The sequence below is a fragment of the Grampus griseus genome (assembly GCF_964374135.1).
Source record: "Grampus griseus genome assembly, chromosome: 8".
NCBI classification, from domain to species: Eukaryota; Metazoa; Chordata; class Mammalia; order Artiodactyla; family Delphinidae; genus Grampus; species Grampus griseus.
The window spans coordinates 66,568,649-66,591,926 of record NC_139002.1 but is presented as its reverse complement, the minus strand read 5'-3'; the positions used below and the strand labels follow the sequence as shown (position 1 = coordinate 66,591,926).

The 23,278-nt window shown below is 50.8% G+C and overlaps 1 protein-coding gene across 1 annotated transcript in view; it reads left to right on the top strand.

Moving 5' to 3' along the window:
* GALNT18 (polypeptide N-acetylgalactosaminyltransferase 18) overlaps positions 1-23,278 on the top strand; it is a 359,182-nt gene that overhangs the window by 174,881 nt on the left and 161,023 nt on the right. Inside the window, exon 3 of the mRNA XM_082659572.1 lies at positions 6,365-6,531. Coding sequence (XP_082515698.1) covers positions 6,365-6,531 — 167 coding nt within the window. The remainder of the gene's footprint in view (positions 1-6,364; positions 6,532-23,278) is intronic.

Below are 23,278 nucleotides of genomic sequence, written 5' to 3'. Positions count from 1 at the left end.
GGGTGGGTGTGGAAAGAAGGTACGGACCCTAGTTTAGTGGAGACTATGAGTACTGGCTTTGGAGGCAAATGAGCCCAGGTGTAAGCCCTGGAGGATAACTTACTGCCTCAGCCCTATTTCCCTCATCTGTAAAACGGGGATAAAATGTTTACTATATAAGACTGTAGGAAGGAATAAAGTTCAGAGCGGGGAAAAAAGTAAAAACATCTGTATATCTCTTAGCATGGTTTATGGCAAATCATAAGCACTCAGTAAATGGAAATTAGTACTATTGTTACTTCCAGATATTCTGTGAGGAGTCCCTGGGCAGTAGGGGTAGCTGTACCGTGCAGTCTCTGAGCTCCAGAGGTTGTGGTGATAGAGACGCCAGGCACAGGGAGTGGAAGTCTCGACTGCACTCGTGCCCAGTGAGAACCCCCATATTGCCCTCATCTTCGGCTCTCATTAAGCCCAACAGACTGGTCGCTGGCAGGCTGGGAGCCTATCTAATCTGGAAGGTTCTGGAAGAAGCCAGAAGTGTACCCAAGTGAGGCCAGAGGACGACCAAGCAGGTCCTGTGGGTACAGGTAGAAGGGTGGAGGCCAGAGTGAGGACACAGATAGCTGTAAGGACAAGAAGCCACTGCTGATCCCAGGGTTTATGCTCCAGGGGGTTAACGGTCCAGCTGAGCCCTTGTGTGCTGACCACAGGTACAGGGTAGAGCCTCTCTAGGAGAAACCTGGGAAGAAAGAGGGGCTCCGGGCACTCAGGGGAGTGGGTACCTGGGAGTGTCGTCTTCTCTCTGTTTGGTCCAGGGCGGTCCCTCCTCCACTCCCAGCATCCAGGCATAGTTGGACCTGGTTCCCTGTGCACGTTGGCCGGCAGACCACAGCGCACATTCTGCTTTGATCTTCGCTCTGGAAGAGGTCAGGCAGCCTCCACGAGTCATGCTCTGATGGACCGGGAGCTCGTAGATTTGCCGAGGTCACAGGGAGGGGAGAATCCATCGGTCCAATATGGGGGTGTCTGGCTGCTGCCCCGGGTGGTACCCAGTGGCAGAGGGCCTGGCTCGGCCTTCCTTAGTCTGCTACTGCTTCCCTGCCTCTCGCGGGCAGTGGCAGCGCTAAGGCTTTTGATATAAACTTGCCTCATAAACAGCTCCAAACCGTGTCAGGGAGCTCTGCTGGGAGGCTCCCTACATAGCCACTTCCATACCCACACCACCTCTGTGTGCAGAGATGGATGTAGTTGACTTTATCATGACCATCAGTCCCGGCTTATTAGACAACCATAGTACTCCCCTCTCAGAAATGCCTTGTTTTTATCTCTAGTGGAAAATGGCTCAACTTTGAACAAGAATAAAATAAAAAGGGAACTTCTATGGTTAATTTTACAGGAGAGTGTACCTCTTCTCAAAATGTGTAAGGGACCAGTCTGGTACAGTCAGGCTTTCTCAAGGAGCACCAATAGGGAAGGGCAAGTTACACCTGGTGGTTCCTCCGATTCTCATGTCCCCTGGCCCTTCTCTGGAGAGGCAAGCGGAGAAGGGGAGGACAGAGGCAGACACCAGAGCAGGTGGGGACAGCAGGCTCTGGGAGCAAAGGCTGTGCTGTCCAGACCCAGGAGGATGCAGGTGCTGGGGGAGAACATCTCAGTGTGTGAATATGAGAGGCACAGCCCTCGGGCAGAGGCTGGTGCTGGTTTGTGGGTGAAGTGGCCGGACTCGGGAACAGAATTGCTGGGCTCGGGTCTGGAACAACCCTCTTGGACGTGTGTTTCTTTGGAAGGCCTTGGGCTGCCCCGCTGTAGGCAGGCTTCTGTCCTGAGTTCAGTATCCGGCAGTGATGATGGTGAGTGTGACCGGCAGGTGTGCAGACATCTCACCTGACGTGCTGTTCTTCCCCCCTCTTTTGGCCTCTCCTCTCAGCCACGTAAGTTCTGCTTTGATGTTGAAACAAAGGTTGCGATCATACTGTGTGAATGTGTGTGTGTTGGGGACTTTGAAAAGGATGCTATCAGTTCATTCAAGAGATGCAGGCTGAATGCCTGTTGATGGCCAGGAACAGTGCCCGGCAGAGGGCATGCAATCGTGAACAATATCTGTCCCTATCATCAGGAAGCTGTGGTCTAGTCATAGGATGACCAACCCATCCCAGTGTGCTTGGGACTCTCAGTGTTGAAACTGGGAGAGTCCTGGGCAGACCAGGATGAAGCTGGTCACCCTGCCTAGTCACAACAGTGGTAAGGGGATGTATGTGTCTTGTGGCATTTGGTGACGACCAGGCACTGGCTAGGAGGGAGAGAAAGTTTGCAAGCTCTTTCTTTAGTGAGACATCTTCCATTCACCACATGTGAGATAGAAGATCCTGAACTGTACAGAGAAGACACCTCTGATCATTGCTTCTACCTCCCTTAATCTGTGGCAAGATATGGAGAGCAGGAAAGTGGCTTGCCCAGGATTACGCAGCAAGTCGGGGCACAGCTGGGTCAGCATCTGGGTGGCTCTATTCGTCCCCCTCCCCTGCAATGTTCTCTCCCTATAAACTATCCCACCTCGTCTTTCTTAACCTGCCTACCCTTCACCTGCCTGCTCACGCAGACCCAGGTTTAGGTTAGATGCCATGACGTGTGGAGAAAAAGCACCGTGGCTGTTCCTGGGAGGGCCCTGAGTGGCTCCCAGGAGAGAAGGGGAGGAAGGAAGGATTTTAGGAGGTCAGGACATTTGGCCTGGAGGGATCACTTAGTTACAGTGCAAAGGAACTGAGAGCCTGCTGGAGACTGAAAGTGAGCAGTTGGGGCCACAAATCCAGGGGAGGGAGGGTGGAAGAGGAAGGGCCTGCTGGTGGGAGAGGACCTGACTCCCCTTCAGAGGGAGGAGGTTTGTATGAAAAGAGCGTGCTGAGATCAGTGACATGCATGTGAAATTTAGGCCTTATGCAGGCATATCTTGTCTTACTGTATTTCACTTTACTGTACTTCGCAGATACTGCATTTTCTACAGATTGAAGGTTTGTGTTGTCAAATGATGCTTAGCATATTTTAGCAATAAAATATTTTTAATTAAGGCATGTACATTGGTTTCTTTTGGACATAATGCTATTGTACACTTAATACACTACAGTGTAGTAGAAACATAATTTTAAATGCACTGGGAAACCAAAATATTTATGTGACTCACTGTATTGCAGTATTTGCCTTATTTCAGTGGTCTGGAACCGAACCCGCAATATCTCCCAAGCATGCATGGATAAAATAAATAAACCTGTTCGTGTTGTTCAATTCCAAAAACCTACTCTATGCCACACCCTGGCTTAAGGTTGGGAGCTAGCACAGTAGCAAAATAAAGTCCCTGCTCTCAGGGAGGGTCATTATAGTAGAGAGAGACAGGCAATAAACACACACAAATGTGATGCGCTTTCCTAGGTGTTCTGTTCAAAAGGGCTGTTAAGTAACAACCTTGTTCGAAAGAGTCTTTCATGCGAAAATAGTGATCAGCAGAGTTTAGCTTGTAAAACAAAAGTAACGTTTCTACTCTGCTCACAGAAAGGTCTTCAGGAGACAGATCCTAGACACAGCAGCTGCTCAAGCCATCAGGACGGCTGTGGCCGTTACTGGGAGACATTCAACTTGGTCTCCTTGGAAGGCGGAAATGGAGTGGTTAGACTGAGAATTAAGAAGGGAAGAGAGGAGGAGAAGGCAGTTAACCCCTAACCCTGGAAAAGACTTGAGAACCACCGGAAGCTTCAGATAGTGAGGCTCTGAGAACTCAGAGGAAACCCCTGGAGAAGTGGGGACAGACGTAGGGTCACAGTCTTCATGCTGGTGGAGTTAGTGGGGCGGACAGTGAACTGACAGTGTACTGATATATTGACCTTATTAGGAGCTGTTCATTACACTTTCATAAAAGAAAAATAAAGGTCATGTGCTAGTAGTCTGACCATATAAAGGATTTTTTTTTTTTGGTGGTACACGGGCCTCTCACTGTTGTGGCCTCTCCCGTTGCGGAGCACAGGCTCTGGACGCGCAGGCTCAGCGGCCATGGCTCACGGGCCCAGCCGCCCGCGGCATGTGGGATCTTCCCGGACCGGGGCACGAACCCGTGTCCCCTGCATCGGCAGGCGGACTCTAAACCACTGCGCCACCAGGGAAGCCCTAAAGGATTATTTTTAAACTGCAGTTAGCAAGTAGGTTGCATGTTAGTACTTCTGTCAGTCTCCATGCTTAAGGAAAGGCCAGCTGCTGGTCTTGATAACCATAAATAAGCACTAGCCAGAAGCATTGTTTGACTGTTAACCAGCAGCCTTTTAATTTCTGTTATCACAACAACAAGAAATTTTTGGAAAGGGTCTGTTAAGCTTAAGGGGTCGTTCCAGTTTCTCCTTCATTTAAGTCCCTCCCTCCACCTCCTCATCTCCTCCTGCCCTTTGCTGCACTTCCATGAGCTGGTTCCCTCCATCACCTCCTCTCCAGTCACAGCACGGTTCCCTTCGCCCCACTGGGCCTTTGCACAGCTCACTGTGGCGTGCCATGTGAGTTTCTGGTCAGACCTCTCCCCTCACAGAGCCCTTCCCTAAGCACTCCTTCTAGAACAGCTGCCAGGGCATCACGCTATCCGCCAACCCCGCGTTACTTTTCATCTCAGCACTTATAGGAAGTTGTATCATTTGTTTGCTTCCATGTTCACCTGCTTCCCCCATCAAAGCATAAGCTCCATGAGGACAGGCCCTTTGTCCATGTCCTGCTGTACCCTCAGTGCAGTACCTATCTCATGGAAGAAACTCAATAAATATCTATTCCATTAAATACAACAATGTATGAATTCTACATTAATCTGTTAACCTGTTGGCTTTACTCAAATTCTAAGTATGAAGCAGATTTGGGTAAACACTTGGTTCTTTCCCTTCCCCCACCTATCTTTGGTGAGAGAAAAGGAGAGCTGGAAAGAGAATTGGAGAAGTTTCTGTAAATTTCTGGTAACCATAGAGACAGTGATTTTAGTTTATTAATCTCCGGCTTTTAAGCAGGCTGGGACCCCACTGTGATTTCTCTAAAATTGCTCAGTGCTCCTTATCCTGTAGCCTTCCTCATTAAGGAAGAACAGACCCGTCCCTATCCTGCAGCACTTTAATTACTGACGAGCAGAAGCCCTGCGCTATTATGCTCATTATTGCATGTTCTCACCTGGCTGCACCTCCCACTTTGGAGCAATGCAACATGGTCACCAGCCTTGAACCCCTGGAACCATCAGTGGCTGATCAAACCTGTCCCTGGGAGCAGGCAGCCTCTTTTCTGAGCCCAGGACCTGGGACAGGGCTACAGTTGCTGCTCTCTCCTTTCATTCAAGTATCCTGAAGATGGGAGCTCAGTGCCTTCTGAAACAGTATTTAGGGACCAGCAATGATTTCCTACCCATAAAGGCAACGTTTGCAATGGAAGGAAATGACATGCCCTTGGGAACCGTGGCACTTCTTATGGTCTGGCCTCTTGATGGGATCTGATTTTAGGGTTGCATGTTCCTCCTCCCGTGGAGAATGGCGCGCAGACTTTTACGATCTTGCCTCCTGTGCTTTGGATAAGAGACCTCCAAATGGCTTTAGGGTTTCAGCGGAGCTAGGGAGGCAATGGCCAGTTAGAGGCAGTCTCTCCCCAGACCACTTCTCCCTGAAGGAAGAACCCCGGTGTAGATGTAAGAAGACCGGAGTTGAGATGCCATCTTGACAGCTGACACATGGCGGGGACCTAGCCTATCCGAGCCTTAGTGTCTTCATCTGTGAAGTGAGGTTGGAAGTGTCCTTCCAGTCCTCTAGTGTGTTGAGCCTCTGACGCTGGCTTCAACCTTTTCTGGAGGCTGAATCCCTGAGATAAGTGAGAGGTGGGAGAGGCCCCAGGCAGTGTGATTTCTGGAATGAGGCAGAGTGGCTTCTGGCAGTAGGAGTCTCTGGAAGGAGACATATTTTTCTCCTGAGGCAGGTCATCTAAGGTCTGGCCTCGCTTAGGCACTGGCTACCAGTTTGGAAAAACTAAGACTTTCATTGGTTGCATTTCCCATCCTACTGGATTTAGAAATATGGAGTCATTCTTCCAATAAACACTCAGTGACTGCCTGCCGGGTTCCGGGCCCTGCACTAACGGTACAACTGTTCAGTTGGGGGAGTCACTGACAAATTCAGACTCTGTAGTGGGGCAAACCGGTTTCAGTGGTTGAGGGCCTGTCTGCTGTACACTTAGGGCTTATCTTAAGTATATCAAGAGAAAGACCCTGGGAAGAATCTGGACTCCCGAGTCCTCCAGCAAAGCTGGAGCCAAGGCGTGGGTGGGCCAGCACCCGGGGGGACCTCAGCCAAGTCAGCGACAGATCTAAGTTCCCGGCTGCTCTTCTTTCCAGGTGCCGCAACCTCTCGTTTCCCAGCAGCCTCCCAGAGGTGAGCATCGTGTTCATCTTTGTCAACGAAGCGCTCTCCGTGCTGCTGCGCTCCATCCACTCAGCCATCGAGCGCACACCTCCGCACCTGCTCAAGGAGATCATCCTGGTGGATGACAACAGCAGTAATGGTGAGTGCCTGGCCCCCTGCCCCGTGCGGACATCTGAGCGGAGGCGCCAGCCTCTGTTCGGGGTTCTCATTTTCTTGAGGCTCTCCACGGATCTCCCTTCTCTGGGATGTTGCCTCAAAGAGGAGAGATTCATGATGGTCATCGCTCTGGAAGGTTCACTCCACAGTTGCACCTTCTCCAAACTCCAGAGGGGCCTGGTCCCCAGGCTTTCCCTCGCTGGCTGTCAACTGTCTCCCCCAACATCCTAGTGCAGTGCGATAAGATAAATAGCCGTGACGTCTATCCCCTCCATGTACACAGTGAACATTTCCAGTGACTCTTTTCTGTGAAGCATCATTTCATTTTGCTGCATGCCTTGGCCTTTGCCTGGAAGCTTGTCCATTGGTGGTGGTGGTGATGATGGTGGAGGTGTTGATGGTGCCGGTGGTGGTGGCCATAGTGGTGTTGATGGTGGGGATGGTAGAAGACGTACCATGCAACGACAGCAACAGAGCTGTTGAAAGTCTAACCTCTTTTCTGGACGCCCTGTTCCTCATTCCATCTGGCCTGAGCAAAGCCCCAGGTGGCCAGCAAGCCCTTGTTGAAGCCCTCACGTCACATCTCGCTTTCTCCGGCTACTACCAGCTACCTCTTTCCCTTGGTGCGTATTCCATGGCTTCTGACTCCTCCCACATGTACCATCCCCATAATATTCTCCAAGCTTAGAGACCATGTATTGAGACAGTTTAGGAACCAATGCTCTTGGGCTTCCCTGGTGGCGCAGTGGTTAAGAATCCGCTTGCCAATGCAGGGGACACAGGTTCTTGCCCTGGTCCGGGAAGATCCCACGTGCCACGGAACAGCGAAGCCCCTGCGCCACAACTACTGAGCCTGCGCTCTAGAGCTCACGAGCCACAACTACTGAAGCCTGTGCGCCTAGAGCCCGTGCTCTGCAACAAGAGAAGCCACTGCAATGAGAAGCCCGCACACCACAACGAAGAGTAGCCCCCGCTCGCCACAACTAGAGAAAGCCTGCGAGCAGTAACGAAGACCCAACGCAGCCAAAAATACATAAATTAAATAAATAAATTAATTTTTTAAAAAAGGAGCCAGTGCTCTTGATAGGACCATTAATATGAATGTTCTATGGATAATTCATGACTTTAAAAAATAGACCGCTGGGTCACAGGATCACAGAGTCACTGAGCCTGTGTTATCTTTAACATTTTCTCTGATGTCAGGTAGTAAATTTTCCAGTGAGTCCGTTGCTGTCATGAGAAGTTCAGATGAGCAGTTTGTGTTTTGTTATCAATTAAAGCTGAAACATATCAGATAACTGAAATATTTTTAATCTTAATGAGCAAATTTTCTTTTTCATTTTATTATCATGTAGAAGCGAGTGTAGAGGCAATGCTGTGAAGGGGATTTTAGAGCTTTCTGAAGGGCAGTGCTTATGAATGAGAGCTTTAGTTCTCATTGTTCCATGGACGTGAAGGAAGGAAAAGGCACCTGAGGGTGGCAGCGAATAGGCAGTATAGTTTTAAAGGTGATGGTCTATTGTGAGGGAGACCTCGAGCAGCTACCTACCATCACCTCGCTTGGGTCCAAGGAGTGGAGAAAGTGCCATTCCCCAGTGGGTAACACCACAACAGCGTGACTAGGCTGCCCGTGTACCCTACCTTGCTCTACCCGTCCCGGCTGGCCCCCTCACCTCTTACACTGTAAGGAGGCCAGGGATGGAAGAGCCATCCTTCCAAGCAAGAGGCATCCCCAGGCTCCATCCTCACATCACAAAAGAAAGAATGAAGCATCAGGAAGAAGGAAATCTTGAAGCCTTTCATTTCTTCCTCACGGTGAGAACTTTATCATGGCCTGAAGGAGGCCGTTTTATCGTTCATTCATGTGGGAAAGAGGGGGAAACTGAGATTGATTTTGAGAAATTTAGGTAAGGAAAGTGAGCCAGATATAGAGGATTTCATATTTGAATTTAAACGGTTTGGACTTTATTTTGTAAATGGCGACAACCATGAAAGTTTTTGGTAAGAGGAGTGATGCGGTCAGGGCTGGGCAATGAAGAGCTTTGGCTGCGGTTTTTATTACTGTTGGGGGAAAGGGGCGTCCTGAAGAAGGGAACCGGACGAGATGACAGTTGCAGCAGTACAGGCAAGAAATCAAGGGCTCTGGAGCAGTGGTGGATGTGGGGTGGAGGCCGAGGCGTGAGCCTGAGAGATGCCATAAGGGAAGCATCTACTGGGTCTCTTGACTAACAGGCTGTGGTCAGATGGGCCAGAAGAGGGCTGGTGAACGATGATTCAGCCTCAAGCCAGGGTGCCTCAGAGGATGATGGTCGTTCCGTGGATGGGGGGCAAGAGGAGTAGTAGGATGGGTGCAGTGTTCCTCATCGGGGATGGGCGGCTCTCAAAGCCAAAGCTCTGGGAGGTATTGCAGTGGTGGCACAGCATCTTGACTGTGCTGGTGGTTACACAAGGCAACACGTGACAGAATTGCACAGAACTACACGCACACACCCAAATGGGTGCCTGTATTGCTGGAGAGACCTGGAGAAGCTTTTCCGTTGTGGCAACGTCAGTGTCCTCGTTTTGATATCGTACTACGGTTGTGTAAGATGCTGATGTTGGGAGAGGCTGGATGAAGGGTGCATGGGACCTCCTTGAGTATTTCTGTGTACTTTCCTGTGAATCTGTAATTACTTCAAAATATAAAGCTAAAACAAACAAAAGCCTTTCCCAGAAGATTCTAACCCAGTAGGTTGGAGGTGGAATCTGGCCGTCTCTCCTTTTGAGAGCATTTTTGATGATTCCGTTGCACAGCTCTGGTTGAGAACCTCTGGTTTATTGAATAATATGCAGCATTGCTTTTGCACACGTTGAGTTCCAGTGCACGGTTGAAGGGAAAGAACTCTGAACTCTGAAGTCATGGGTTCTGGGATCCTCTCACTGTGGATGAGTGACCAGGGAGACGTCCCTCAACCCTCAGAGTTTTAGTTTCTTCCTCTGTAAAGGGGGATGGTAATCCTTCCTAGCTTGCCTCACCTGCCTGACCCGGTCAAGTGTGTGACCGTGAGTTGAGTGCTGTCAGCATTACGCCTCCCCAGCCCCAGCTCCAGTCCCGGGAGCCTGCCTCACAGCTGGCCAACTGCACAGCCGGAGCTTGAGAAGTAAACATGGGGATGTGGATTTGGAGCCTTGTACACAGAGCAGCTGAAGCCATTAGCTGGAAGGAGAGGGTAGCAAAGAGAAGAGGGGAGAACAAAAAAAAAAGAAGAAGCCTGAGAGGATACTGAGGTAAGGTGTTTAGGAGTTAGGAGGAAGAAGGTTAGCTGGTGAGACACAGAGAGGGAAGAGCCAGGAGAATCTGGAGGACGACACAGACTCCTCGGACAAAGAGAATTTCAGGAACGAGTCATCTGTTTGAATGAGCCCACAGACAGGTGGAAGGACACGCAGTCTGGGAAGAAGCCATTAGATGTGGAAGGTGCAGATCACAGAAACCTTGGTGGGCAGGGTTGGGGATGGGGCCCCAGAAGCCAGATGAAGATGAAGAGCAGCTGGGAGGTAGATGTTTCCATCAGGGATTTTGACTGTGAAGGAGAATCGGGAGCTAAGGCAGGAGCTGGAGCGAGGTTTTCTACCAATTAACCAGTCTCCAGTCATGACCCAGGATGACACACCACTCACACCTATGCACGCACAATTGAAACAAAATTTTAAGAAACAATAGTTATTCTTACAATGTGCAAAGCGCTCTGATACGTTCTATTATAGATTGGTCTATGTTATTTGGTTCTATTTTGTTCTGTTGTATTGTGCTGTGTTGTGTTGTAGTTCTCTCTTTTTTGAAAGGTGAGTTGTTCTCAAGACTCTGACTGCACACTGGTTCGCTTGGACAGCTTTTAAGAAAGAGAGGAGGGTCCTGCCTTAGCTCTGGTCATTTAATTGGTCTGCAGAGGGGGTGCCTGTGTTCTCTGAGGCCATGGTGAGGACAGGGCTTCTGAGGAGGGAGGAGAGGATGGGACCCAGGGCACAGAAACCAAGGAAGAAAAGGCCGGTCTTTCTCCCACTGGGGAGGAGCAGATGGGGGAGTGGGGAGGTGGTTGGAGGCAAAGGGGGGTTGGCCCCTTGTGTGGATGGGCTGGGGAGGCGACCAGGAATGGGGATCCCCGAGACCAGCCTGTACTGAGCTCTCAAGTGGGGTGGCAGAGACAATGAGACTGCAGCTCTTAGAGGAAGTGAGGCATCTCTAGCCTTAGCCTAGGGCTGCCTGAGGTCCCAGCCTGTCCGGGAAGGCGGCTCCAGCCGTGTCCTTGACAGGCTCCCTCTGGGGCATCAGCCCGCTCAGCACAGGACTTTCATTCATTTCACGTCAGGCCAACTCAGCTCGGCTAACAAACATTCCTAGGGTGCCCAGCCTGGGCCAAGGGTGTGGAGGGAGTGACGGCTCAGGTCCACCCCTGCCATCAGGAAGTCAAGCGAAAAAATGCAAAATGGGGTGAAACTATTATAATAGGACTCGGTTTCCGGCCTCAGTGCTGCCACCTCCCGACCATGGGTCTTTCACTTCGGTTTTCTTTCGTGCCCTGTGGGGACATCAGGCCTTGCTATGCCCTGCCTGCCCCACGGTCTCTGAAGAGATACGGGGTAATAATGGTGGTGAATGTGCCGTACGCAGCAACATTGGAAGGGTGCCCTAAGGGTGCGTTAAAATGAGAGAAATAAAAACAATAACAACAACAATAGTAATAATAGCTGCTGGGCAGCCCCTAAAGGCCGCCCTGGCTTTTTTTGCCTCCCTGAAACAGTGCGCTCTGCTGGGAAGAGCGCAGAATTGGCATTAGGCCATCTATTCAGTTCCAGCTCTTTCTAGCTTCTTGCCCGATGTGTGTTCTTAACCTCTGTGAACCCTATTTTCCTTATCTATAGAATTGGGATGTAGAATTCTTACCTCTGGGATTGTGTGGAGGCTTGAATGAGATAACGCATGGTGGAAGGGACTCTGGTGTTTAAAACTCTAAATGAAGCCGGCTGTCCTCCAGGCGGCTGTCACAGGTTCTGTGTGTGCTGGTGCCTCGTGTTCCCCAAATCCCCCCGACTGCGGGCACGTTTGCTTTGGGGTCAGGCCTGTGTTTTCACAAACATAAAAAAGGGGCAGTTAATCACAGCTTTCTTCATCCCAGCTGCTCGAGACCTTTATCTCCGCCTCAGAAGCCAAGGACTGAAGGCTCTGCAGATGGTCCTTGTGTAGGACTCTGAGTCTCGGTCCTTTGCCTCCTTAGCAATTTCCTAAACAAGCTCCACTCTTTCAGGGGCTGGCGCCTGTGTAGGATGCTGTCACTCTGCTAAAGTGGTCTCAAACTCTCATGTTTGATCTTGATTAAAAATAAGGAGAGTCATACCAGGTACGTTCTTACCTCAGGACATTTGCACTTGCTTCCCCTGCCTCTTGGAATGCTCTTACCCTCTGATATCTGTTCCTTTGCCTTTTCAGGCCTTTGTTCAAATGTTGCAAATGGCACCTTGTTAAAACGGCAGCCCTGACCCCATCACTCTTCATCCCTTCCATGCTTCTTTTCCTCAACAGCATCTGTCGCCTTCTGATATACTGTACTCACTTGGTTACCCTCCCTTATTTATTTGTACATTTTCCCTCTACCAGTGTGTAAGTTCCATGAAGACAGGGACATTTGTTTTGTTCATTGCTGTATCTCCAGCACCTAGAATAGTGCCTGGTTCTTGTAGTTGTTCAACAAATATTGACTCAGTGAAAGTATTCATGTTGATTCTGCAGGTCTGGGACAAGGCTTGGAATCAGCATTTTAATAAGCTTCCCAGAGCATTCTGATGCAACGGGACATTCTCTCGGAATCACAGTTCTAATTGTTGTCCCGCATTGTCCAGCGTGCTGCAGCTGAGGAGTGCGGGGCAGCAGGCACTTAGGCGCCCTCAGGGCTGGCCTCGGCAGCAGGCACTGCTGGGTGGAGTGTTTCTTCCTGGGGCGGGGCCCTTGGGACCTCTCTGCTGTATCCCAGGGAGATGGCATGAAAGGGGAAGGAATGCAGAGCAGAAGGGGAGCTTCTCTTAGGGTTACCCCAACGTGGCCTGAACTCAGGTCCTATGCATGGAGTCAGATGACCGACCTGAGCCTCCTCCCTGCTATGTTACCCAGCCTCTTCCTGACAGTGGCAGCCAGGCTGCCCGCCCTGCCACTCGGAGACAAAGTCTCCCCTCCCTGGCTCCTCTTCGTTATCTCGAGGCAATGGTGGGACCACGGCTCAGAGCCTCCTGGTTTTAATTACCTTGCTTTTTGGAGAATCCCGGTGGGCCAGTGTCTTTAGCTGGGACTGAGAGATTCAACCTTTATGGACCTCCAGAGGGAGGGAAGCACCAGGATTTGCAGCTGACAGAGTCATCCTGTCTTTGATTCTTGGCATTCATTTACTTATTCATTCATTCATTCATTCCCTCAACGGGTTTTTAATGGCCACATACTTTGTACCACGTACTTTAGCTCACAGCTAAACACTTGCCTCACCAACTCCACCCATATTGTGAATACTCTCATATGACTCAGGTATTCCAGTACCTGGCCCAGAGCAGGTGCTCAATGAACATGAGCCCTTTCAGGCTCCCTCACTAGCTGTCCCAGAGTCACCCCATCCCACAATCCAGCCACCCCCACTTGCTTTGCTGTAGTCAGTTTCTCTGTTTCCTTTCTTAACTCACGTCCTCTTTTGATAACCTTAAAAAAGTCATGCACTTGGGCTTCCCTGGTGGCGCAGTGGTTGAGAGTCCGCCTGCCGATGCAGGGGACACGGGTTCGTGCCCTGGTCCGGGAAGATCCCACGTGCCGTGGAGCGGCTGGGCCCGTGAGCCATGGCCGCTGAGCCTGCGCGTCTGGAGCCTGTGCTCCGCAACGGGAGAGGCCGCAACAGTGAGAGGCCCGCGTACCGCAAAAAAAAAAAAAAAAAAAATCATGCACTCTTCTTTCACGCTACTTGAAATTTCAAAAATGAACCTGAATTTGGTGACTAAAAGCACATCAAAGCAATGGTGATATCAAATATTCTTTTAAGCATCTCGTTCCCTGGAGATTTTGATCAGCGCTTGGCTGGCAGTCACTTGCCCAGCCTACACCAGCGTGATGCTTGTCCTCTTCTGTTGCCTTCCAACAAGAGAGTGGCCAGTTCCCAGTGCCTTGCACGCTTCAAGCTGGGATTGAACCGTCTCTCTCCTGGGCAGGGGATATCCTTCCCCCAGGGATCCAGCCTTCTCACTGGCCACGTTTGCTCAAAGCTTTCCGTGTCTTTTGGCAGGAGGAGGCTTAGAAGTAAGCAGGCCTTGAGAGAAGGCCAAACGGAGCTGTCCCTCTGCCAACACGGTGTCAGGAGGCAGACTGCCAGGCAAGCCCCAGGTAGCTCTCCGGTGGGGGGGACTGAGCATCCACATCAGGCAGAGACTTGCCGGTGCCCCGCAGTCTGTAAGCAACAGAGCCAGGATGGGACCTCAGGTCTCCTGACTCCCGCCAAGGCTCGCCCCTCTCCACTCCATGCTGTGCCCCTGCTTGGTACAGTGGCCAGTCTTCCTATTGTCTGCACCGTATGTCCACGTGGCAGCCTGCAGCCAGACCCCTCAGGTTTGCTCGTGGTGACTCTGGGACATTTACCCTGCTTAGCTGTCTTCTGGGAATGACACTCGTCCCACACCTCCAGCCCCTTTGCCCAGCTCCAAGCTTCAGAGTTGCTCAGGATCAGAAGAAGTCTTGAGTCACTCTGCACTGCTCCCCCGCCGGCTGGATCACATATGTGCCAGAGATTATTCTAAGTACTTTATATAAATTAATCGGCTCTCTGTGGCAACGGTAAGAACCATGATTAATGTCATCTTATATAACAAGGAAACAGGCACAGAGGAGAAAGGAACTTGTCCAAACACAGAGGTGGGATTTGAACCTAGGCTGTCTGGCTTCAGAGCCTACACCCTTGACTGTTAAACAAGGCTGCCTCTGGTGCACCGTGGGTCTCTGACTCCAAAAGATTTCCTTGAATTTTGTCCTCATTCTCTTACCTCTGTGCACTCCTCAGAGAGAGATGTTGGGCAGCAGGGCCAGAGAAGGCAGGGACAGAGAAGGCACTGAAGAGAAGAATGTGGCTGTCTCCTCAGCTGGAGCTCTGCCCGGGGCTTCGTAAGAAGGAGGGATGCATTGCACAGAGGCTCCTAGGCACGGAGTTGAGTGGAAATCGTACAATTGGCAACCATGCTTTAGGTCACCTTGTGAGAGGGGGACAGCTTCCAATTTCCTTTGAAATAGGGGGAAGTTGCTATGCTTGTGTGTGTGCGCACGTGTGTGCATGTGAACACGTGGCTGAGCAGATATATGAACTGTGAGTGTGCACTTATGTGTGTGAGCATGTGTAAGCCCCGTGAACAAGCATGTATGCACCTGGTGTCTTAGTCCATTCAGGCTACTGTAACAAAATACCACTGACTAGGTAGCTTAAACAATAGAGGTTTACTTCTCACGTTCTGGGGGCTGGAAAGTCCAAGATCAAGGTGCTAGCAAATTCGGTGTCTGATGAGAGACTGCTTCCTGGCTCATAGACAGCTACCTTCTCTCTGTGTCCTCACATGGCCTTTCCTTGGTGCCTGGGTGTGGAGAGAGAGTGAGCTCCAGTGTCTCCTCCTCTTTTTACAAGGGCACTAATCCCATCATGGGGGCTCCACCCCCATGACCTCATCTAAACCTAGTTACCTTCCAAAGGCCCCACATTCAAATACCATCACCTTGGGGATTAGGACTTGAATGTATGAATTTGGGGGCACACACATTCAGTCCATAACACTGGGCTTGTGTGTGCTTGTGTGAGCCGTGGTGTGCAAGTCCCCACTAACTGTGGTTCAGCCCCTTCCACCACTACCTGGAGCACCTTCACAATCCTGCTGAATGACAAGTAACCACACAACTGTGAATCATTGTTATTTTTAATTGTTGGTGAGAAAATCACAGTGTAGTGACGAAATAGAATCCGAGCTCCCAGCTTGCTTGCCACCAGCTGCTGGGTCCCCCTCCACTCCTTGCAAAGCCCCCATCGTCCCTTGGCCCAGAGCCTGCCTAATCATTGTTTAATGTTTCAAAGATGCTGTCCTACACAAGAGATACTCATTCCAGGCTGTAAAAATACCAACAGCTTTGCATGCAGCTGGAATAATTGCAAAAATAAGAAAAGCAGAGGAAAAGAATGGTCTGACAGTATTGTGCTTTATGGAGCTTAAAAGAACCCCATATAGCTAATCTAATTACCGCGAAGACTCAGGCAGCTTAAAGGTGTTTATACAGCCAGGCACGTGGGCTGTCAGCCTGCTCGGCAGAAGGCTTCTTATCACCACCCACCCCTGTGCCTTTGACCAGTGTGACTTCCGGGGCCCACCCACACGCCCGGGAGAGGGTACCCAGCAACCTTGAGACAGAGGCAGCCGGTCCTGAACGCTGCAGGAGCCCTGGAGGCTGTCACTTTTGCTCCGTACTGCCTGGGGCTGCCTCTCACTGACAGATTCTTTGTTCATCACCGCCCTGAGAGGTACTCTCGCCGTGGCCGCAGATTCGTGTCGTCGCATGTTGTCCGGCAGCACTCTCCCGAGGACCTGGCTTGCATGACTCGAGCTCCTGGCTGCTCTGGGCAGCAAGTGCCCACCTCTCCCTGCCCACTCAAGCCCTGACCCTAGGGCTGAGCCTGCTTTGCCCAGTGACTGTGCGGGGAGAAGGGAATCAGATGAGTATCTCTTACAGATTCCATCATGTCAGTTTCTGGACAAACCCCACATGGTTCTGCAGGTTACGCCCTTCACCAGGGCACCCAGCTGAAGAGGCAGCCGTTCCCTGCTGGGACGGAGCCTTGCTCTGACACTCTTAGGCCCCTGGCTCCGCATCTAGTCCTGGCTAACCCTCTTCCTTGAGAGGCTGGACCCTGCTCCCTGTACTACCAGGCTGCTGTCCTGCTCCCCTGGTTTGACCCATCTGCCTTCCTGCATCTGGGGGCTGGGACCTCCCACTGATAGGCTCCTCCCCGTGAAAAGAGCATCCTTAGTCAGTGACGCCTAGGTGTGCCCGGCCCCTTGGGGACACTGCCTCTTTGCGGGCCTGCCCCAGAGCACAATCAGTTTCTCCAGCTGTAACCTGTGTGATGCCAGTCTCCTCTCTGTCCTCACCAGCCACTCTGTTGAAGTCCCGGCACGCCACACAACCGAGCCTGCCTGAGTCTGGCAAAGGTGTGGGTGGTTCATCACCCTTTTGTGCGCCTTTACCGGTAAAGGAAACTGACTTCGGGAACCAGGATCTCCTCAACATACTTCCCTGCCAACGGAGAACAACCCCAGGACGGCAAAGGGCCTGCCTTCTCCGGAGCTCATGAGCCCCCTGGAAGCCGTCTGCAGCAAGGGAACTTTGGACCATTTTGCTTTACAGACTAGCCAAGGTGACCAGTATTTGGTTAACAAAGCCAGCAGGAACCAAATACCAAAAGGCCTTCTTCCTCTGGTCGGCTGTGGGACCATCTGTCGGGGGGAAATTCCCGGAGCTGGAGCCTTAGGCAGCGCGGGAGGAACCAGGAGAGGTGCCTCCTGCCCTCGGGTCAGGGGCCTTGCTGCCAGCAGCTGGGGGACATACCGGCCCAGCCCCAGTGCAGCCAGCAGGAGAGGTCTCCTTGTCCACCCTTGGCCCTCAGCCTATCTTGCTCAGCAGCTTGGAAAGATGAACTGGTCCTGACGATGGAAGCAGAGCTGACCGCTGGCAGTGCTGTCAGCTGACATCCCCCTCTGCTTCCCCAATACTGAAAAGTGCTCAAAACCCAGCCAATCATATAATTCCTACTGATATCAAATCTTTGGAGTATGGGATGCCTTCTGGTGGGACTGATTTCCTGAAAGGCTACCCCAAACCACACAGCGACCCAGGTGTCCTCCAGCAGCCACAGGGCCTGCGTGCTCAGCAAGAAGAGGGGCGTGTGGACAAGAGTTGGCACCTGCAACCACTCCAGCTGCCTGCTGCCCAGATCTGTCCTGCAAATTAGCCTCCAGAGCTCATGGGAGACTAGCACTCCCCTGGTTGGATGTTGCGGTGGGAGGTTGTGCTGGAGATAACGTTGGGGGGTGGGGGAAGCCGGTATAATTGACTGGGGCCTGAGAGTTCTAGAGCAGGTGTGGACCCACTGCAGTGGAGGAGGGGGCGGGGTTGTTTGTTTTTAATTGCCAGGGCCCTAATCTACTCCCAGGGCCCTAGTCTACTCTCAGGGCCCTAATCTACTCCCAGGGACTATAAATTGGGCAACCACTCCATTTTTTTGTTTTTTTAGAGACTGCCTTGCTTGTTTGCTCAGGCCCACAGGGGCTTATGCCTCTTCTGCTCCTAAAGTCATTCACATGCATTCATTCAACAAACCAAGCACCAGGTTCTAAGCTTGGCCCAGGGGAGGCAGTGGTGAACCAGATGTGGTTCCTGCCTCAGATAAGATTTAGACCGAGGACAACGGCAGGCAGTGGACAGACTCTATGGCTCTCCTTTGTCACAGATGCAAAAATGAGATGCCTCAATTCTAGTTGTTTTTAAAAGCCCGTATCTCAGGAGCTCAAGATGTAAGTAGAATTTTAGGGAAAGAGGCTCTTGAACAGAAAGAAACCAGGGGGATGTCAAATCAGTGAGCAAGAAAGCTATGTTGAGCAGCCGCTACCGGAAGGCTGGTTTTTACTAGGCAGCCCAAGGTTGCCTCTTGACCCCGCCTGTACTGCTGGAGTGGGGGCTTGATTTTCATCTAACCAAGGAGGGCATCGCCTGGGTACCAGTGTATGTGGCTCCGTTGGTTTGTTCCTCCCTGGCCCCTGTACTGCAACTTCCAGGGGCTTCCCCTGGCTTAGGTGCGTCTCCTCTGAGCACCTGACCTACTATTGGGAGTGGGTGCCCTGATTCACTTTGCAGGTCCCTCACACCTAGATAAGCTTCCCTTATGGGGCAGTGGGCAGCTTGAAGCAGGCTGTAATGTAAACGTAGCCCTAAAATGTAGTCCAAGCTCCTCATTTTCCTGGAGGGAAAACTGAGATCCAGAGAGGTTAAATGAGTTTCCCAACGTCACACATCTGATTAACGGCAGAGCCAGAGCGACCCTGCCCCAGTGCTTTGCTAACCGTACTCACTCGTTCATCCAACACATGTTCACAGAGTGTGAGACATCACACTCAGCACCAACGATCCAAGGACAGAGAAACAGTTTCTGCTCTCAGAGAGCTCGCAGCCTAGCGCGGCTGATAAACTATAGACAAATAGCCATTACACACAATGTAAAAAGATAAGTGCCACCAGCCACAGTGCTGGGGAAACCCAGGGAGAGGTCTTAGTCATTCTGGGAGGGCTTCCTGGAAGAGCTGGCTTTTGAGCTGGGCCTTGGGGATTGAATGGGATTGGGGTATGGATGTGAGGGTGGAGAAAAGAAGCTGCCTCTGCTTTTGTGTCTTTCTAGTTGGATTTTAGGGAAGGTGTCAGCATGATCATGTATTGGTCACCTGTTGCGTTCCAGGCACTGTGCTAGGCATTTGTACACACTGTCTTCTTTAATTTTTCCAATATTTCTCCGCATTTTATAGATGAGGAAACTGAGACTCAGCAGTTATTTAGCCCTGAATAGAGGCTTCTTCTTTGATTCCTTCTTCTCTCTTTCCCACAAGGCTTCACCCAGTGACTTGTGCCCCACCAGGACTCTGATGACGCATCAGTGACTCTGATGACTGAATGAAAATGGAGACAGAGAGATGGGGGTAGAGGGTTTGCAAAGCCATAGGGAAGGCAGCATCCCCCTTCCTTGGACAACATGGGGCTAAGCACAGAGCTATTTAGGATTTCTATCATCAGAATAAATTTCTTCCCCCTGCATATATACACCCCACCCCCAGGCTGGTAGATTCTTAGCCTAGGCAAATACTAACAAGAGCTACCATTTGTTTCTAAGCATCTTTGATGTGTTGCTTTGCTTAACCCTAAGAACAACTGTATGAGGTAGGTATTATTATTATCATGTTCATTTCACATATGAGAGCACTGAGGCTTGGAAAAGCTACAGGTTACACAGCTGAGAAAGGCAGAACCAACGTTTGAACCCAAGTTGGATCTGACTGTAGAGCCTGGGCACTTAACCTTGGCACTGTATTCAGGGGTCTAAACTCAGTTACCTACCAGGGCTAGACAGATAACGTGAATGGCACAGGTGAGGCAATGAGGACTGGTGGGGACTGCAGTGAACAGGAGAATGAGCCCAGGTTCATCCCAGACGGGCAGCCAATGCTGGCTCCAGCCTATTCCTAGCCTGCAAGACCTGCTGACCTTTTTCAAGTTGGAAATCACACTTTTATGTTTGGTGGGCTGAATGAGCCACATGGGCAGGCCAGATATGGTCATGTTCTGCCTGTCTGCAGCCTCTATCAGATGGACTCCCAGTGTGCAAAATAGAAACTTCTCTGGAGATGCTGTTTATCTCAGACATCCTTGGTGAAAACTTCTCCATCTCACGCTCTCTCCCTCTTGTGCTTGCTGGTTTCCACATCTCAGAAAGCCACCAGTCCGGACGGGCTCCGTGCAGCTTCCCTTCACTGTGGGCACAAGTTGAGACATTCACAATGCACAGGGCACACGGTTTAGTTTCATTGATTCAGGGAGGGCCCTTTTGGGCTGATGGATCCTTTTGGAAAAGCACATAGTCACTGCAGTCAAGGTGTAGATTTTGTTCCTAGGTTGTGGACTCGGATGCCATTCTTGGTGACATCCTTGCATCTTGAGATCTTGGAAGCAACTTGTATCAGGTACCCTGGGCCAGGCCAGTAGTGAGAGAGGGGAGTGACCAGCACCCGGGAAGCTGACAAGGCTGCAGAGGAGACAGACAGTGTGACAGTCACTTTGGAGAGTGTGTCAGTCTGAGCAGGCTCGTCTCAACAGGAAGTGGGGGAGGGAACTGGGGAGGGAGGCAGGAGCTCAGGCCTTCCCGCGGGCCAACTTGGGTGTCGATAGCTGTGATGTGGATGTACCACGGCTCACGAGCACTGACCGGCTTGCCTAGTTCTCTTCCACTGCATCACCTCCCTTTCTTTCACTGCCGGTGACCTGCAGCCCTGAGGGACTGTCTTGGAGTGTGTTTGTGGTCCCGTGCTTGATGCTCTTGTGGTTGCCATCTGGGAGTGAATAACCACGGCATTTCAAAGCTGAATAAGACCCAGGAAAGAACCCCACACACCTCATGTTTCTCTCATCTGCGGAAAGAAGTGTGAATTGGAACTTTACAAACCCAAATCTTTAAACTCTTCCTGACCCAGTGAATTTGAAGAGCAACAGAAATGAATTAGAAATCAGATCAGGGGTCAGCATTTCCATGGGTTCTGAACCAAATGGAGATTCAAAAGAGTATGTCCAGCAGGGTTAATGGTGAAGGCAAGCTTCCTGCCTGGGCAGAGTGTCCTGACCTGGGTCTCAGAGGAGATTAATCGAAGGATCCTGTGGATGAGATCAGGAGGTCCAGAGAGAGTTCTCTACCCAGACAATGGGAAGGAATTAACTTGTCACCAGCTGACACTCACAGATGCGACAGAAAATGCCAGCATCGCAGGGTGGATTAATGTCAGGCCGCCCAGTGGAGCTATCGCATCCCACATCTGCCCTAAGGTACTTAGATGCTGAAGAAAGGAACACTGTCCCCGCTTTGAAAGAGGTTTCCGGCTAAGTCCTGTGGACCGAGTATGTCTGCAAGCTTGTCTGTGTTGTCAAATTTCATTTGGCTTAAACATGAGAACTAATGCAGAGAATCAGAGAAAACAAGATTTTTTGCTGAGTGTTCCCGACCCGGGCTGCTCAGACATGAGGCTGAGGCATTGCCTGAAGTGATTGCATTTTCTCTGAAAAGAACATTCACGGTTGTTGTTTAATCTTTGTGGAGTGAGTTCCCATGATCTTAGGCGCCCAGTTGCTGTCCTCTGTACCTACATGGTCCACATTCCTACATACGATACATCAGGCCAGCAGTAGGTGAGGTTGCTGCTCCCTGAATTCCTGGATTCTGCAGGGCAGCAAAAATCAATCCCATCCTCTCACTTCCCAGTTATTGGGCTCCTATATTATGCCAGGTACACCCATGGGGGAGGGAGGGAGGGAGGGAGGGAAAGGGGGGCGGGAGAGAAGAGAGAGAGGTGGGGCTGTTGTGTAGATAAATTGATGAATGGGCGGTGGGTGGATGCACAGGTGGCTGAGTGGAAGGTGGATGGATGGATGGATGGATAGAATTAATCTTTTCCATTTTACGGCATAGGTATTTTATGCCCATTTTAGAGATGAAGGAATTGAGGGTCAGAGGACATAGTGAATCCCCAAAGGTCTCACTGCAAGATGGTGGCAGGACTGGGGCTTGAGCCCACATTTCTCAGCTCCAAGTTCCATGTGTCCCTCTTCTCTTTTCCCGTGTTGCCCACTAGGCTTTTTTTTTTTCCTTTTAACTGCCTGCCTTGTACCTAGAGGTGGACCCACATGGGCTTGGACCAACTGCTTATACAAACAGGTGGCCAGAAGGAGATTCATTTTTTTTTTATTCAGTGAATAGTATTGATCACTGTGTAGGCAGAGTTCCAAGATGGAGCCCCAAGACTCCTGGCCCCTGGTGCGCACTCACTTCTTCTAGTTATTCAGTCAAACACTCATCTGGGTACTGCTGTGAAGGAATTTTGCTGATGTAATTAAGGTCCCCAACCAGTTTGGTGGGCCTGACCTAATTATGTGAGCTCTTTAAAAGCAGAGCTCCCTGTGGCTGGTTGCAGAAAGGGGAGTCGCAGAGATGCCCTCTGGAGGCCTGAAAGAAAGCGAACATCTGTCCTGTGCACTGCCTGTGGGGTCCATGTTGGGGGGAACTGCAGGTGGCTTCTCATTGCTGAAAGTGGCCCTGGCTGGCACCTAGCAGGACAGGGACTTCAGTCCTACAACCACAGGGAAATGAATTGTGACAACAACCAGTAAGGCTGGAGGAGGACCCTGAGGCCCAGATGAACACTACAGTGCTGGCCAACACCTTGATTTCAAACCAGTGAAACCCTGAGCAGAGAATCCAGCCACACCAGAAACTGTGAGATCATAAATTTGTGTTGTTTTAAGCTTCTATTTTGTGGTATTTCATTATGTAGCAACAGAAGACTAACACAGTCACCTACAATGTGCCGGCCAGTGTGCTAACCGCAGGGAACGTGAGACTGGCTTGATTTCTCCCCTCATGGAGCTCACAGTCTTCGGTGGGAGATAGACAAGAAACAAATGAAATGATTACAGAGCATATAAATGCCATGAACTACGTAAACAGGATGTTATGAAGTAAATCAGTGTAGGAGGGGGACATGGTTCAGGTTAGTTGATTAGAGATGGCCCCTCTGAGCTGAGCATAAAAGGATGAGAAGGAGTCAGCCACATGAAGAGCCATGGAAAGTGTTCCAGGCACAGGGAACAGCACATGCAAAGACCCTGAGGTGGGAGATAGCCTGACATTCTCAGAGTCAGAAGGAGGCAGATGTGGCTGGAGGGTGCTAAGGAACGGGGAGGATGGCTTGAGATGATGTTGAAGAATTAGTCAGGGGCCTGGTCACATAAGACCTTGTAGACTGTTGCCCTCAGTGCCGTGGGCAACACTGGTGAGTTTTAACTGGGGGAGAGGTATGACCTGACTAATATTTTTGGAAGATCTCTCTGGCTA